This window comes from Physcomitrium patens, chromosome 5 (genome assembly GCF_059467195.1).
Source record: "Physcomitrium patens ecotype Gransden chromosome 5, ASM5946719v1, whole genome shotgun sequence".
Lineage (NCBI taxonomy): Eukaryota > Viridiplantae > Streptophyta > Bryopsida > Funariales > Funariaceae > Physcomitrium > Physcomitrium patens.
The window spans coordinates 525,924-541,394 of NC_143414.1; the positions used below are offsets into that span (position 1 = coordinate 525,924).

General features: G+C 41.3%; 4 protein-coding genes across 7 annotated transcripts; 3 read left to right on the forward strand and 1 right to left on the reverse strand.

Annotated features, from left to right (window-relative positions):
* The first annotated feature begins 1,341 nt into the window (after nt 1-1,341).
* Nucleotides 1,342-2,659, forward strand: LOC112278626 (uncharacterized). Its single transcript, XM_024512227.3, has one exon. The coding sequence runs from the start codon at nt 1,358-1,360 to the stop codon at nt 2,192-2,194; it is 837 nt and encodes a 278-aa protein (XP_024367995.1). The 5' UTR covers nt 1,342-1,357; the 3' UTR covers nt 2,195-2,659.
* A 3,147-nt stretch (nt 2,660-5,806) lies between these two features.
* On the forward strand, nt 5,807-7,976 carry LOC112278627 (uncharacterized). The gene is made up of 2 exons (XM_024512228.3): nt 5,807-6,012; nt 6,609-7,976. The coding sequence occupies exon 2, from the start codon at nt 6,773-6,775 to the stop codon at nt 7,607-7,609; it is 837 nt and encodes a 278-aa protein (XP_024367996.2). The 5' UTR covers nt 5,807-6,012; nt 6,609-6,772; the 3' UTR covers nt 7,610-7,976.
* A 1,382-nt stretch (nt 7,977-9,358) lies between these two features.
* On the forward strand, nt 9,359-11,750 carry LOC112282898 (putative ribose-5-phosphate isomerase 4, chloroplastic). Of its 4 annotated transcripts, XM_024521038.3 has the most exons (6): nt 9,359-9,671; nt 10,116-10,243; nt 10,500-10,556; nt 10,788-10,939; nt 11,039-11,105; nt 11,393-11,750. In XM_024521038.3, exons 3-6 carry the CDS (start codon nt 10,531-10,533, stop codon nt 11,472-11,474), a joined length of 327 nt encoding a protein of 108 aa, XP_024376806.1. In that variant the 5' UTR covers nt 9,359-9,671; nt 10,116-10,243; nt 10,500-10,530; the 3' UTR covers nt 11,475-11,750. The 4 variants fall into 4 exon arrangements, with proteins under 4 accessions (XP_024376806.1, XP_090106985.1, XP_090106987.1 ...); XM_090250859.1 differs by having other exon boundaries at nt 10,500-10,939; XM_090250861.1 differs by lacking the exons at nt 9,359-9,671; nt 10,116-10,243 and having other exon boundaries at nt 10,259-10,556.
* Nucleotides 11,751-13,533: 1,783 nt separating this feature from the next.
* Nucleotides 13,534-15,271, reverse strand: LOC112282289 (zinc-finger homeodomain protein 7). The gene is made up of 3 exons (XM_024519720.3): nt 15,133-15,271; nt 14,278-14,991; nt 13,534-14,153 (listed from the first exon to the last, which is right to left on the reverse strand). Exons 1-3 carry the CDS (start codon nt 15,269-15,271, stop codon nt 14,074-14,076), a joined length of 933 nt encoding a protein of 310 aa, XP_024375488.2. The 3' UTR covers nt 13,534-14,073.
* Between the last annotated feature and the right edge of the window lie 200 nt (nt 15,272-15,471).

Below are 15,471 nucleotides of genomic sequence, written 5' to 3' on the forward strand. Positions count from 1 at the left end.
TTCCATTAATAAAAATATGTCTAATAGATACTGATCTATTTCAAGAATTTTGGCACATCAAAAGTCATTCAATTTGCCTACTTGTCTTGTTAACCTATAGATCTATATGGAGTATATCCAAGTGAATGTACTTTATTTCAAATTGAATATAATACATAATCACTTTTAGTACTAGGAATCAATGTTATGAGATTATTTGTTACAATATACTCAACTACTACATATATTCAAATCTCTCGTCTATACTCTCTCTTTTAAAAACATCCAAAATTCCCATTTATTTGTCAAAGTGAGTATTGCTACGTTCAAATAAAACACATAATATATTTTAAACATATTTGCTTTCATGAGACTGAGTGTATTTTTAGGTTTGTTTACTCTACCCCTGTTACTTCACTCCACTGCCACCACACTTTTCAAAGTCTCGAGTATAAAAAGTATTATCAAAAAGAGAAAAATATCATCAGTTTCTTTAGTCAAGTATATCTCACTATGGGCGAACATGACATGTCTTTGCAATGGGACTTTCTAATGCAGTCAAAAAGGAAAGCAAATGATGTTAAAGCCGAGTGGAATACATAAAGCCAAGTACACAAAACAACGACCCATCCAGGACAAGAGAAGTGGTACTATTTGTAACCAGTCAGGGCCATGAAAAAAGACCGATAATTCTCATCATCCAACTGGTGAAGAAGGGAGGGGAGTTGCGAGAAGACCCCGCAATTGAGATGAGCACGGCACTCCAGAGATGGATGGATTCCCCTTGCGAATCTGGGGGCGAGCCACAGCGTTTCATACAATGAAACATGTGTTATTTGGCATCATCTGTGGCTTCTATCTGTCTCTTCTGGAGTTAATTACTCCTGGTCTGGCCCCACTTGCGGGACCGACGCCAGTAGAGCCACACGCATTGGTGGTCACCCTCTCAACTGTTATAGTCCTCCTTGCATGTATGAAAAGTTCCGGGCTATGAACAGAGAAATATATTCGCCTTCCCCTTCATGGGCTTGGGATTCGCTTGAAATTTCTCGATTGCGCTGACTACGGGGTTCTCAGGAATCGGCATTGGAATCTGTGTACTTCTGTGGTTTTCCAAATGAAGTGCTTTTGGAGCAGGAAAGATTAGTATGCATTTCTGCACACTTGAAGAAAACACTATCCTTCACTAGCAATCATAGCGGCACAGCGCAAGGACGCCACAAGTGACGCTGCGTGCGGACTCTTAGTTGGCTACAACAGTCCTGAAACATACTGATCTGTTAGGATTGGCTCGAAATAATCGAAGAACTGGGGCTAACTTAGGCACGTATCAAATTGTTGTTGTCTCACGAGCAAGCGACGATTATCCCATCTGGATATGGTGGAGAAGAGGAAACTGAAAGCCATTCAGGTGAGACGAGGAGGATACCTGCTCGGGTCCCTGAAACGATTCTCCCCCTCCTCCATTGCCAAGACGTCTGCCTCTTCTTCCCTTCACGGACACAACTGCCACCACGCCCTCCCTTCGCTCCCCAATGCCGCACCCTACAAGGGCGTGCGAATGCGGGTGTGGGGCAAGTGGGTGACGGAGATCAGAGATCCCATCACCAAGACGCGGATATGGTTGGGATCCTTCGCCACCGCGGAAATGGCCGCCCGAGCGTACGATGCCGCCGTTGTGTGCCTCAAGGGAGCGTCGGCTCCGGAGCTGAACTTCCCCGACGCCATTCCGCCGTTCTTGATCCCCCAGTCCACGTCCTCTCCCAAGGAGATTCAAGCCGTCGCTCTGGCAGCTGCCACGGGCTCCATCCAGCCGGGTGCTCCCGCACCCATCCAAGCCGCATCAGGGGGTGCTCGCCAGGAATCGGAGGTGGACGTCGTGGGCTCCGCATCGTCCAAATGCATGGACGTGGAGCACGCACATGGGAACGACGCGGAGGGGGAGAATCATGACATGCCCGACGTGAAGCAGCGCAGCAGCGAGGCAGATTTGGAGGAGTGGATAAAGAAGGAGTTCGGAGAGATGGATCCGGTGGAGAGGGAGCCGAGCGAGGATCTGTTGCAAGAGCTGATGAAAGGAGGGAACGACGAAGACACGGCGGGAGCGTTGGGAGGGTACAGCGGAGTGGAGCAAGCATCGGAGTGTGTGTGGCCTTCGTCCGATGAGGCAGACGAGTCGCTGGTTTATGATGTGAAGTTGTGGTCGTTTACCTGAGGCGTCAAACATCGCTCGGCCAAGCACCGCATTCTGAGGTTTAACTTAAACACTTCTGTAGAGAAAGCCTCTGAAGGCAGCGGTGAAAATGCTGCAATCTGTAACTGACGGTTGCTCGACTATCTAATTCTGTTCGACACACGACGTTTAACAGCAACAGTGCTTACTGACCTCGACATGGAGATCGAGGGCACCGAATTCATTCTGTGAGACGCATTCAGAAATTCTATTCTCACCTTATTCTGGAATGTCACCAATTCTTGAACAGCAGAATTTCGGCCACAATATTTTTGGAACGTCAACTCAGACTAAGCTGTAGGAACATTCGTTATGGCAGAGCACAGTGCACTCGCAGTCAACCAGCCCAAAATTCTGAATTCGGACTTTATAAAATGTTCCACAACATAGTTAATTCTCCTCATCGTCCAGCATGGCGGCGGCACTGGTTATCATGCAATAAGTCTCGGAAGTAAGAACACTGTCACATCACTTTACAATTAAATGATTCAGGGCACAATCCCGAACAAGGCTTTTCTTTTCCATTTTCTTTTGACACAATCAGCGTCTACTCGTTGCGTAAATTAAAGAAGTGAAAATACAAAACAAGACATCCTGGGCTCTAACACATCTCCAATGCGAGCGTAGGAGTACCATTCCCTTAACCCTCAAGTTTTGCGAGCTGAACTGTTGTCAGAAACAATGTGGGGTCCTCATGTCTGCGGTGAATATGGGGGAGATGTACGCATCATGCCGCCGTTGATGACGACGGTACTCGCCAACTATGGCGTTTCTGACCACGTCGTCACGGTTGACGCAGTTCAAGGCAAAAGAAGAGACTTCCTGGGACGAGAGTACTATTATTGGTCCGGCAAGCCAGTTAAATCCCAACTGCCAAGACGTCATTCCGGATGCATCAACAACAGCAGCAACAACAACTGAGGAATGAATCTGATGAGAATAGAAAGAGAACAGAATGTTGCAAGTACGAAGAGTGGAATTAATGCATGTGGGATTTATTTATTTTATTATTTTATTATTTTTTGTCAAGAAACTGGGTGGTTCTATATCCTCTGACATGGCACATTGTTCCCAATCTCTAGACCCGGGGATTACCACGGAATGACACGTGGCGCGCCCTCCTTCGTCGTCCAACTCCTTGTTTTAATTTTATCTATTTATTTTGTTAACATTTCGGTAACATGTACAGGGGTGCACCAATTCAGTGAATCCTTCATTCCTTATCCAATTTGTGATTTCCTAACCCATTCTGGGAAACTTTTATGTTCTAAGTAATAGTCATGCCATTTCTAAGTGCTAAAATTCTTCTTAATTTCAACATATTGTCCCATTCATTAAAAAATATCAACAATTCTTTGTTAATTATATATTTTTCTTTTTTTTTTCTTAAAAAAATTCTATATTTATTTTGGATTCACTCTTCATTTCTTGCTCAAATGCCAAATATTTTCTTTAGATCTAAATAGTTAATAAATACATGTCTTTTATTTTACGTTACTATTGGATCTTACATATCAATACATTTAAGTAACTATATATATATATATATATATATACGGTACACCATGCAATTGTGTGACATCTAACAATAAGTAGAAGAATATGATATATATCTTAAACTAGACATTAGATTCAAATGGTTTAGTAAACTATAAATAATTTATATCTTATAGAATTTAATTAAGCCACAACATGAGTTAAACATAAGTATCCAACTACAATACACATCTTTTAATTTAACTTTGTAGAATATTCAGAATAAAAAATATTTCAACTTTTCTTAATTGACCAATGGGCATTGGAACAGAAACCATTGTTTTGGACAAATTCAATAAACAATGGTCCTTGTGATGCCTAAAGCTAATCTTCAATATAAAACTTTTTTTTTTGGAAAAAATTTAAATCTGAAGTTAAGTCTCTTCATGGCTAGAACAAGCTTGTAGACAATTAAGAAGCAAAAACTTTACATGATCCTTAGACAAGAACAATAAATCCTCTCAAAGAAATCAATTGAGATAAAATAATTGAATATAGCAATATTTATTAGTATAAAATAATGACTATAGTAAATAAATCATTTCGAGAATGCATCTTCAGTGATGTGAGGATTTTGCTAATCTAAAACTTAGAATCAAAGAAAAAGAAACTTTATTAGCAAGTACTAATATCTTTATTCCTCTCATCTTTTAAAATCTAAATCTCCTATATAAACAAAAGATCTTACAATAAGATATAAGATATGCAACAACCATGTTAAGAAAAAATAGTGATATTTAAATTGCAAGCAAATAAATACACCCTATTTTATTCAAAATATATAAAAAAGTAAATTCTAAATTATATTATTTATTATATTCTATTATATTTTAAAAAATACCAACACATAAGATGTTACGAAATAAGTTTTTTATTTTAAAAACATCATTTAAACTTTATAATTTTAATAATAATTATATAAACTCTTTTTTGAATCAATATTATTAAAATATATAAGTATATATAATTATAGTTATTTTTATATATACAATTATTATTTTTAAGATAAGAAATTTAAAATTTTAATGGTGAGAAGTGTCATTAGTATTAATGGTGCCAAAATTACTTATTTAAATTATAAATTATTTTGCACATACATGTATAGATATATGTATAAATAGATGGCTTTTATGAATAGATGCATACAAATAAACTCAACCTATATGTGTATATATATATATATATATATATATATAATTTTACAATGATTATACTAATATTCTTATTATTTTTGTATTATGTTTATATAGTCTTGAAAAGAAATCTAATTCACATTAACCTCAAGTACTATTTTTTTTATACATAATCATATCAATTTTAGCTTTGAAGATCTTTTTGGTTCTAAATATATATTTTTTTATTCTTTAAAGATAATTGCATAATTAAAGTCTATAAAGTATATATATATATATATATATATATATATAATAAGGAGTTGTTAAAGCAACACCCCATTGTTGTTAAAGCCACACCCCATTGTTGTTAAAGCCACACATTTCCATTTCATGATCAATTTTGTCCATTTCCATCTCTATCCTTTATTCCATGTCTCTTGTCTTCTATTCCTAACCTCCATGCTTTATTCCATATCTCCATCTTTTATTCCATGTCCCCCAAAATTAATCATGAGTTTGGAAGATGTGGATTTAACTATTATATATATATATATATATATGTATATATATATTAGATACTTGAATTTTAAGAAAGATATTATAACTTAAAATTTACAATATTTAAAATATTAAAAAAATCTTATTAATACGTTTCATATATATATTTGATTAAATATATTAAATAAATAAATAATTTTATGATATTAATTTAAAGATTGTAAGTTTTAATTTGTAATAAAACAAATAATACATTGTAAGTTTAAAGTTGTAATATAAAAATAAAAGACCATAACCAAGAGCGAGTATTGGATGAGGTACAAGCAGGGGATGGAAGGCAAAGGACGAAATTTAGGGTTTGGACACTTGAGGGGCGGGGGTCGCGGCGCCGAGCCCGCCCGCACGCGCGCCACCACGCGCGGCGTGTCGGGGTCCACTGGGGAATATGCTGGAGGGAGTAGTTCCAGAGTGTGGCAGAAGAAGCGAGAAGAATCGAGTGGCGCAACGGAGGGCAGTAAAGTTAGATGTGGAAACGCATCGCGGGGTGGGTACGTGAGTGAGAACGCCTCGGTGAAAAGATGGAATAAGTCGCCTGCGTTATGCCATGGCGTCGCGTCGCGGGGCCTACAGCAGCAACTGCAGCAGGAGCAGGTATTTTGGGTGCCTGAGAAACATGTGCTCAGTATTTTTCGTGAACAGTGCATTTCTTAGCATTGGGTTTTACCAGGTGCCAGGACGCTCATGGCGCGTCCAGGGTTACCTTCCAACTTCGGGTGTCGCCAGGCCGGCACGTGGACTTGCGCAGTCGCGTTCACTCTCGATGGAATCTCTCCTGCCTCCCTCTTTAAAAAACCCCATGTCTCACAATCCCTACCGCACCAGCACAAATAATTCGCAGATTTTGTGGCCTTTCATCCCTCAATTGGAAAGTGTACCGTGGGGTTCTGGTGAAATTCTTTGAGATTGCTTCGATCATTGCTCAAAGTAGAGTCAATTTTTGAAGATTGTTGTCAAGACTTTGAGAGAGTGGGAGTTGAGTGCTCTTGATTTTGACGCTGTTGAGGAGTATGTGGTATGTAAGTGTGGGTATTTATCTCTTCGACGGCGAGCTTGTACGAAGAAGAGTGGGTTATGAGTCAAGTGCTTGCGTCCAAGAAATATAGGGTTGGAATTGATGCAGCTCAAGAAGCTCGCTGCTGCAACACCGACGAATCACAGACTCTGTTTTAAAATTCAAAGTGTTTCAGTGACGCAGCAGAAGAACGGAGGTCTACATTCTTGCATTGGGACATTCCAAGAACATTGTGAGGTGTTGAAGTTGGATCAGCAGATTCCAAGAACTGAGATCAGTTTAACAGCCAGCGTTAGACTAATTTCGTCAGAGAGAGCAAATCCACTAGTATAATTGGATATGGTGGAGAAGAGGAAACTGAAAGCCATTCAGGTGAGACGAGGAGGATACCTGCTCGGGTCCCTGAAACGATTCTCCCCCTCCTCCATTGCCAAGACGTCTGCCTCTTCTTCCCTTCACGGACACAACTGCCACCACGCCCTCCCTTCGCTCCCCAATGCCGCACCCTACAAGGGCGTGCGAATGCGGGTGTGGGGCAAGTGGGTGACGGAGATCAGAGATCCCATCACCAAGACGCGGATATGGTTGGGATCCTTCGCCACCGCGGAAATGGCCGCCCGAGCGTACGATGCCGCCGTTGTGTGCCTCAAGGGAGCGTCGGCTCCGGAGCTGAACTTCCCCGACGCCATTCCGCCGTTCTTGATCCCCCAGTCCACGTCCTCTCCCAAGGAGATTCAAGCCGTCGCTCTGGCAGCTGCCACGGGCTCCATCCAGCCGGGTGCTCCCGCACCCATCCAAGCCGCATCAGGGGGTGCTCGCCAGGAATCGGAGGTGGACGTCGTGGGCTCCGCATCGTCCAAATGCATGGACGTGGAGCACGCACATGGGAACGACGCGGAGGGGGAGAATCATGACATGCCCGACGTGAAGCAGCGCAGCAGCGAGGCAGATTTGGAGGAGTGGATAAAGAAGGAGTTCGGAGAGATGGATCCGGTGGAGAGGGAGCCGAGCGAGGATCTGTTGCAAGAGCTGATGAAAGGAGGGAACGACGAAGACACGGCGGGAGCGTTGGGAGGGTACAGCGGAGTGGAGCAAGCATCGGAGTGTGTGTGGCCTTCGTCCGATGAGGCAGACGAGTCGCTGGTTTATGATGTGAAGTTGTGGTCGTTTACCTGAGGCGTCAAACATCGCTCGGCCAAGCACCGCATTCTGAAGCACGACACCGGAGAAATTTCAGATCGACGCACCGAAGACGCCAAGTGTCTTTCCTAAGTGACTCAGAAGGAGTACTTGAGTCAGTTGTATTAGAGTTAGATTTTCATTTTTTTCATTTCTTAATCATGATAAACACTATTATCTTCCACATATCTAGGGCGTGTGGTGGCAATTTTTTGGGGATCACCCTCACTTCCGTTGTGGAAACATTCTTTGCGGCAGAGCACATGGCCGTTACGACACCATAGATTTCACTCATTCTTTTGTGTAACATGCCAGTATTGCTGGTGAAACATTTTAACAGAATTTGAATCATGCCGTTTCTTTATTTTTCTTTCTCCGAATCATTAGTTTGAATACAATTGACGAGCTTCAACTTCCAGTAATCGTGCTGCAGATAAGTCATGCTGTGACAGTTTCTAGGATGCAGAAGCTCATGCAGATTATGGAACAAGCTTGCAAAGATGCAAATGAAGGTTGACTAGGATGCATTGACTTTACACTTGACCGTTGCATCCATGCAAATATAATAAAAATTTGAAGCTAAAGCACCCAACAACCATCCCATTTCTCAACAATTTCATTTTGATCTGTGATGTCTACTTCCAATAATTTCACTTTCACAGAAACCAATCACTCCATGAATCAAAAAGTTGTTACTTCTATCTTCTTACCACAGACAAGAGTTTGTTTTTAGTGGAAGCTTGTCATCTTGTTGTTGAACACTCTGGGTGCTGCGTAGTCTTCGAGTTAAGTAACATGTTGCTTTTTGCTCGAGGATAAGCTGATAGTGAAGGATAAGTGACTCAAAATCATCCTCAAAATCCATCAGCACTTCACACATCAAAATATCCAATTCTAAATACTTTCGCAATGTATTTGTAGGAAAAAGGAGATTCACTCTCTGCACTCAAGTGCTGCATACTTTCAAATCACTTGCAGTGCAGACGGAATTTGTTCAATAAAGATGTTTCTAAACCCAGTCACACTGTTTATACGTTGGGGACAGGCAGCATTGGCTCGGGTTTGTTAATAAACAGGCCAGTTGATCGTTCGAGAACCGCTTCACGCAACAACGCAACTCAACTTCAGAATTGATTCATTGACATTCAAATTACCAAATGGTAAACAATCACAGAACCACTCATTTGTTAACATGGGATAGTGAGGTACCCAAAAAAACTTGTGAAAAAAATATGTCTTGCATACTGTGCACACCTGCAGTTTCATAAGAACCTTTGAAATACCATTCACATTGGCCATAAAGAAGGGCGATTCGAAACGGTTGCCGAATCTGAAATGTCCAAAGACTGTGGAAGGCTGTAAAGCTTGCCTTTCCACTCGTGCAATTCTATCAAGGAATGAGACACTCGAATGCATTAGCTCGGATAGTGCTGTTTTCATTGCAGTGACGAAGCTGCAACTTCTCAAACAGGCGTTCGGACACATTTTGTGCGCTGCATGGAACCGAAACTAGGGCATGCAAATGTAAGAATAAACTACGTGATACACCAAGAGAAGATATATACTAGGAGATCACCACCTCAACAGAATGGAAATTGTGAGGGGGAGTCGAATTTGAGCTGGGTGAAACAGAGCAGGGGCAAGAGAGGCAACAGTCCACTACTTTTGGTCATAGGTCCACAGTGAAAAGTACTCTCGAATAAGATAGCACGCTGGACTGATCTGCTGGAGGAGTCTCTTCTGCCTCATTGCGAATTCTAGCTAGCCGCTCCACCAATTCTCTCCTGTCGTCTTCTCCTCTGCTCCTGTTGTCTTTCAGCGTCCTTCGAAGACCTCTCCCTATATCACCGCACTCTGTCTTGTTCTCCCATCCAGTAGGATTGCCAAATCCCTGCCACTTTCAGACAGGACCGATTTTACATCTTCATCATTCTTGAACGGGAGTGAGGTTCACTTCCTCAGCTGGTAAAAGGTGGCGATTGGCAGTAGAACGGTATTGGAGAGAACTCTGAAAGTCCATCCTTCTCTAAATTATCTCGATGATGCGGCGAGGCAAATGGTACGTGATTTTTCATTTTTTGCGACTATGTAATGTTAAAGAGACATGTTGATTAAATTGGGTTGCTTCAAGTTTTGATAAACTAGTGATTCATGCGATTTTGAACTCACCAGGTATTGATTCATAAATTATTTTTCAAAATTCGAAGCTCCCATAAGTGAAGGGTTAATGGAAGGTCGGCTGCGTCTTTGAGCGTCTGAGAGATTCTCATGGTATAGCAACTGTTCGAGCATGACCCAGCGAGGATGGCAGCTTTTTCATATATTTCTGGACGATTTTTTTTGGATGTGATTGCTTGGTCCTTCTTACCGCAAAAGGAGAATCAATAGCTTACCGATCATCTGGAAGCTCAATTCTTGTAATTTAGGGAGCCTTGATATTGCTTTCCAATTACAGGTTGGATTATGACTAATATGTTGCTCATGTTGCCATTGACTTGCGCAGCTGGACTCTTTTGGGAAGAGTGGAATGGCTGTTGGGCTTGGAATAGGACGCGCTTCCTGCATGGCTATTGTCGACATCGGTGAAAAGCTTAGAGACGACTCGCTTAGAGACATCATTTGTGTGCCAATGTGAGTGCTTTTATCATTGACGAGAAACAGTTAGTTGACAAGTTGGAGGGTGCAGTCCCTGTCCTTGTTCGATCGGTATGCATGCAGCCTTGGTGTCAGTAATTTTGCAACTTATTGCGAAATATATTGAGGCAATGCACATGCTTGTGGTTTGGATTTTTGGGTTACGCGACAAATGTCTAACCTTGAAGACCTACTTAGCACCACGAAAATGTGCTGAACATCAAACTTCAGCATTTAACTGCGTATTTTACAGGAGAACTGGCTAGAGGTGGCAGAAGAAATCGATGACGTATTTCTGGGTGATGCTGAGGTATAGGAATGTTCTTGAAAGTGGGAGTTAATAAAGAAAAATTCTGTAAGAAATCTCATTTTGAACTTAATTGTGACTCTGACCAGATGGTTTTGTTCTGACTTTGACTCTAATTCTGCAGTCAAGATGGTGATAAAAAATCGTGCTCTTGTGAGCCTTCAGCGCCTAGCTATTGTTCTCCGAAATTGCAATGCTGACTGTATTTGGTTTTTTCGTGCAAATCTGGAGAAGACCAAGCTTCGGAGAAGCAGGGCCATCGGGTGGAGACAATCCTCTTATAACGCCTGAGGGTCACTTTGTGTTGGATGTGGTCTTCACGACTCCTATTACGGCTGGAAACTTACCTATGAGCTGTCGAACTATTCGTCTCTGCAACTCACCATGTAATAAGTGATGTCGATTTTTGTGAATTCGTAAACCCAGTGCTTGAAGATTCAAATTTTGTATTTAGTGCTCATTTGTTGAATGGGCTTTTGGTGCAGCTGAAGTGGCAGAGAACTTGGAAACCATACCTGGAGTTATGGGACATGGTCTTGTGATAGATGTAGCGTAAGTTCCTCCAACTTGTTGAAGTTGACATGCCGATTTAACTTATTGCTTACAAACTCGGTACTAGGTAGACTAAAAATCTTACATGGCAATGATTTCAGGTGCTTGATCATTTTAGGGTTACCGGAATTAGCTTGTGTGATCATGATTGCACGTTAACCGATCATTTCATACGCAGTTCCTATATGGTGCGACAGTTTATGCTCTTTTGATACATACATGATTTTGTCTTTACCTCTTCTACATTAACCTAAGACATTGTACACTGACCCCTCTACTTGATGCAGGTCTGCGGTAGCTGCAGCAGGCCCAGCTGGGACGAGGATCAGAACACCATTGTTCCAAGCTGCCCTCACGTCTACGGAGTGAGTTAACCTTCGAGTTCGCATAGCAGTATACGTGGTGAATACATTCAGGAATTTAAGTTGAGTTCTTCCATGGAATTGTCAGCACACCTTACATCACTGAACACCATTGCAATAGAGGCTTAGCGAAGTTGGAATACCTATATTCATAAGGAGCATTCGACCTAATAGATTTGGAAGTTGGGATAAACTATTCAACATGGAATCAAAAAGATTCAGAATGATGGAGTTAGGTCTTTACAACATACTAAGTTACCTCATGTGTCTGTCTTTGCAGCCATTACCTCTCCAACTACTCATTTTGCATGTTACATACCAAGAATTCTTTCTAATTTTTTTGTGTTCTTTTGTAAGCTTGACCACAAATTATGATTTTTTTATTTCACAAATAATTCAAGGTTTCAATTAAGTCTTTTGTTTTGAGATAGTAAATGCATTGTCAAATTCTATTATTATAGCCATTATTACAAGGTAGCTAATTCTACAATTTTGAATGTTTGTAATTCATTGATGGTTGCAAATCATTGTCAAAATTAAAATTACTATATTTTATTTTATTATTTTATAATTATACAATAGTAGAGATCCATGTCATTTGGCACAAAAAAGTTGTAAAATGATTTGTTGTAAATAGTAATAAATTAGAGGTCTTTTTGCAAGTTATGCATGGCTTTTTGTTGGTTAACAATTTCTTTGATTTTGGCCAATGCAAAAGGTTTATTTTATTTTATTTTATTTTTTTATTTTATGTCTTTGTCTTATAACTAAGCTTCCTTATTCTATAGATGTTTGAATGGCACTACATCTCATTTTAATATTGGTGCACTTAATAAATCTAAAGTCAGCATTGGCACTCTCTTGTTTGACATTTCTATAACTCCAAATCATAAGTATTATTAGTTGGAAGACAATTACTTGGAACTAAAAATGTATATTAGATCTTAGCTATTAAAAAGATACAGAAGAATATTAATTCCACCAAATACAACTCTTTAAGTACCAATACTTTCAAGATTAGTAAAAATTGCATTAATTAAACAATCTTCAATGTTGTACTTGATTTCAACCATGATTTTGAAGTTTGATGAATCACAACAATAAATAAATTTAAAAGAAAGAAAAAAAAAATCACTTTAACAGGGCAATTGATAACAATTGTTCTTCTACTCCCCCTCCAACCACCCTGAGCCAAAACCTTCTTGAACTACACATACAGGTAGAGAAAAGAGGCAGATTCTAGGCATGTCAGCACAACATTTCATGCAAAGAAAAGAAAGAGAGGGTTAGCCTCACTGAAACAGTAGCCTGTTGAACGAAGCCCAACTTTAGCTGCCCACTTTTTCTAGATTAGTACTAGTTGCCAATTGGAAGCTCGTTATGTCAAATCTACACACACACCCGAAAGACTGCGGGTTAAAGGAAAAAGCATAAGGATAGACTCATCAAAGGTAAGTCATTGGTAATCCAGAAACTTTAAGGTATTGATCAGCTAAAACACGCCTTGACGACTGCTTCAAGGTTGAGTTAACTTGTACTTAATACTTCACATTCTCTCCCAACAAAAGATTCGTTTTCATGCAGAATCTAGACTTTGATCCTTACGGATCTGATCTAACCACCCTAGTGGTGATCTAGCCATTCAGGGGAGGGTGTTCGCAACCATCCGGCATCAGTTTATCATGAAGCTCTTGTGCTATTGCTAGAAATACGACTGCGAATATGTTCCCAGCAGCAGCTCGGGAGAGTTTTTGGTCTGTAGCAAGTCAGATACTTTCGCATGGGACATGCACTTCGAAAATTGCAGTGCGAGCAGCAACATAGAGTTTTGTGCTGACCCATCCAGCATACTAAGAAAGTGCTGATGGTATTAATCTTGTTTTTAGGACTTGAGCAAGGTTTGAAAAGAGTATGAAACCAATTTTGGTCGTTAGCGGGGGCTTCAATATTTGGAAGATACTCTTGTGATGGCAGTAACATATGCTGTCTTTCACCGGCCTCATGGGCTCTGCGTTGTGATCATGATAATCTATGACTAATTGCAGGATATGCGTTCAAAACGAGAGTAACTGAGAAAATCGATTTTTACAGCTTTGGCGTTGTGCTCTTCGAGCTAGTGATCGGAAAACGTGCCGTTAGTTTAGCCATGTTCGGAGAACCAGCCGACCATGTGTGATGGCTTCACTTAAGGGTTCAAACACAGAAGTACAAGAGACCTTCAACTCCTACTTAAAGTACGGTGAGTGCACGAAAAAAATTGATTGCCTTTCAGAGGATTGCACTTTTGTACATTGTTTCATCCTCGTGAACTATGCGTCAATGTAAAAGGTTGATTTCTGATGGATTTTTTTATACTTGACAGAAGACCCAAAGAAGGCACTGCACCGCACTCCTTTTTGAGCAGGAATCATACTTCTCAGGAACCGAGGTAATCAATGGCCTCCAACCTGAACTTCTGTATTGCCTGTCTATGATGAAAGTCCCCACCAGTCTGTAATCCTTATATCGATTCACCTGTCGATACCGTCGACTTCATCAATGTCTCAGTTAGATTATCCACCTTTGACTTCACGTCAACCTGCGAAGGTTTATGTGGTGTGAGGATGCTACAGCGCTTGATCATGTGATCGCTTCAGCTTCTGCTTCGCATTGTGGATCCAATACTTCAAAGTCTTGGGTGTTACACCTGGAACAAGGCAACGGTCATTTCTTGTGTGAGTGGCGCTTGACAGATACTTGAGAAGTTTTCAGAGAATACTGATCATTCCAAGTTGACGAGAGAGCAGCAGTTGCATTCGGGAGGCTGTTACCGATATCTTTGCAGGCTGCGGCGATATTTTCTTTGCGCTGGCCAACGATTGTCCATCCAGCGTGCTCAGCGTATGATTTCATCTTTTCTCGTTGTTCATCGGTCAACTGCGTCCGTTTCCTTTTAGGCTTTCCAGGGTGTGATCCATTCTGAGCTTGACCATTTGGTGCAGAGATTCTGTCTACTTGGAGCAGGTTGCTTTGGATGTGGAGGTGGGAAGGGGACAGCTGTAATTGAGCCCTTCTTCGATGCTCTTTATTCATGACCGGGCTTACCTCGGACGACAATCGGCCATGATCTGGAACACTAGGACGATCTCGAGAGCTCGCGCTTTGTTGAGTACTCGCCGCTGTCTGTAAAATGCCAATGCATTCAACAGTGGATAGCGTCACCTTCGAAATGTGATCCAGATTTTCGATGGAAATTTTCATCACAGTGTCAAGCTCCTTTGTGGCAAGATCATCACTCCCTCGTGGTGGATGATCTGCGGCAAGTAGGGGTAAAGCTCGCCCAGTGGCTTCCATGAGGTTAAGCGCAACGGTTTCAATTCTGCTCAAAGAGAGATGCAGATCATTGTTGATAAGTCGCGGCTGAACTGCATCTACTTCTCCAATGGTATCCAGTTCCTTGCCATTGTCCCCAACTAGTACACTTCGGTGGTAGCTGCGGTGACAGCCGCAAGCCATGCATTGCAAGGCCTCTTGTCCCTCTCTTCCTACATGTGCATTCACAGGCGCTGTTTCCGTAAATCCAGCTTAAGAGTTGCCAGAAACATCTACCTTTTCGGAGGAAGAGTAAAAGTGAAAAAGAAAAAGAACAATTTCAAATTCTCAATGGGTCTGATAGAAAATTATACCTCGTCGCATGAATTCACCGCAACCATCAACACAGTGGTTAGCAGTGTCAAGCGCTTGGTTCTTTTGGCACTCCTTGTACACCACGGTGCAAGTTCCTGATTTCGCTTGAAGGTTTGGCTGAGCAGATCGCTGGTCCATGGAGAACCCCAAGAGGTCGTCTTCATCCAGCTGTCCTCGAAAACGCGAGGTTGTGTTCTGATTCGCCCACTTTGCTTGTTCTTGGTCATCTCTCTGGTTGCCGGAGGTTTGATTCTCCCCGGGCTGAACTGGGTTGAGATCCCACCTGAACAATTAATGTCATTAACGGTACTGATACTGTTGGACACTGTTCCTTACAT

Bases quoted from the DNA above. Each gene is read 5' to 3' on its own strand.
- LOC112278627 (XM_024512228.3), top strand. From the start codon at position 6,773: ATGGTGGAGAAGAGGAAACTGAAAGCCATTCAGGTGAGACGAGGAGGA.
- LOC112282898 (XM_090250859.1), top strand. From the start codon at position 10,747: ATGCTGACTGTATTTGGTTTTTTCGTGCAAATCTGGAGAAGACCAAGC. The intron at 10,940-11,038 runs GTAATAAGTGAT...CTTTTGGTGCAG, and splicing joins TCGTCTCTGCAACTCACCAT to CTGAAGTGGCAGAGAACTTG. The intron at 11,106-11,392 runs GTAAGTTCCTCC...TACTTGATGCAG, and splicing joins GGTCTTGTGATAGATGTAGC to GTCTGCGGTAGCTGCAGCAG.
- LOC112282289 (XM_024519720.3), bottom strand. From the start codon at position 15,271: ATGGACCAGCGATCTGCTCAGCCAAACCTTCAAGCGAAATCAGGAACT. The intron at 14,992-15,132 runs GTATAATTTTCT...ATGCACATGTAG, and splicing joins CGGTGAATTCATGCGACGAG to GAAGAGAGGGACAAGAGGCC. The intron at 14,154-14,277 runs GTAACAGCCTCC...GCCTTGTTCCAG, and splicing joins CGCAGCCTGCAAAGATATCG to GTGTAACACCCAAGACTTTG.
- LOC112278626 (XM_024512227.3), top strand. From the start codon at position 1,358: ATGGTGGAGAAGAGGAAACTGAAAGCCATTCAGGTGAGACGAGGAGGA.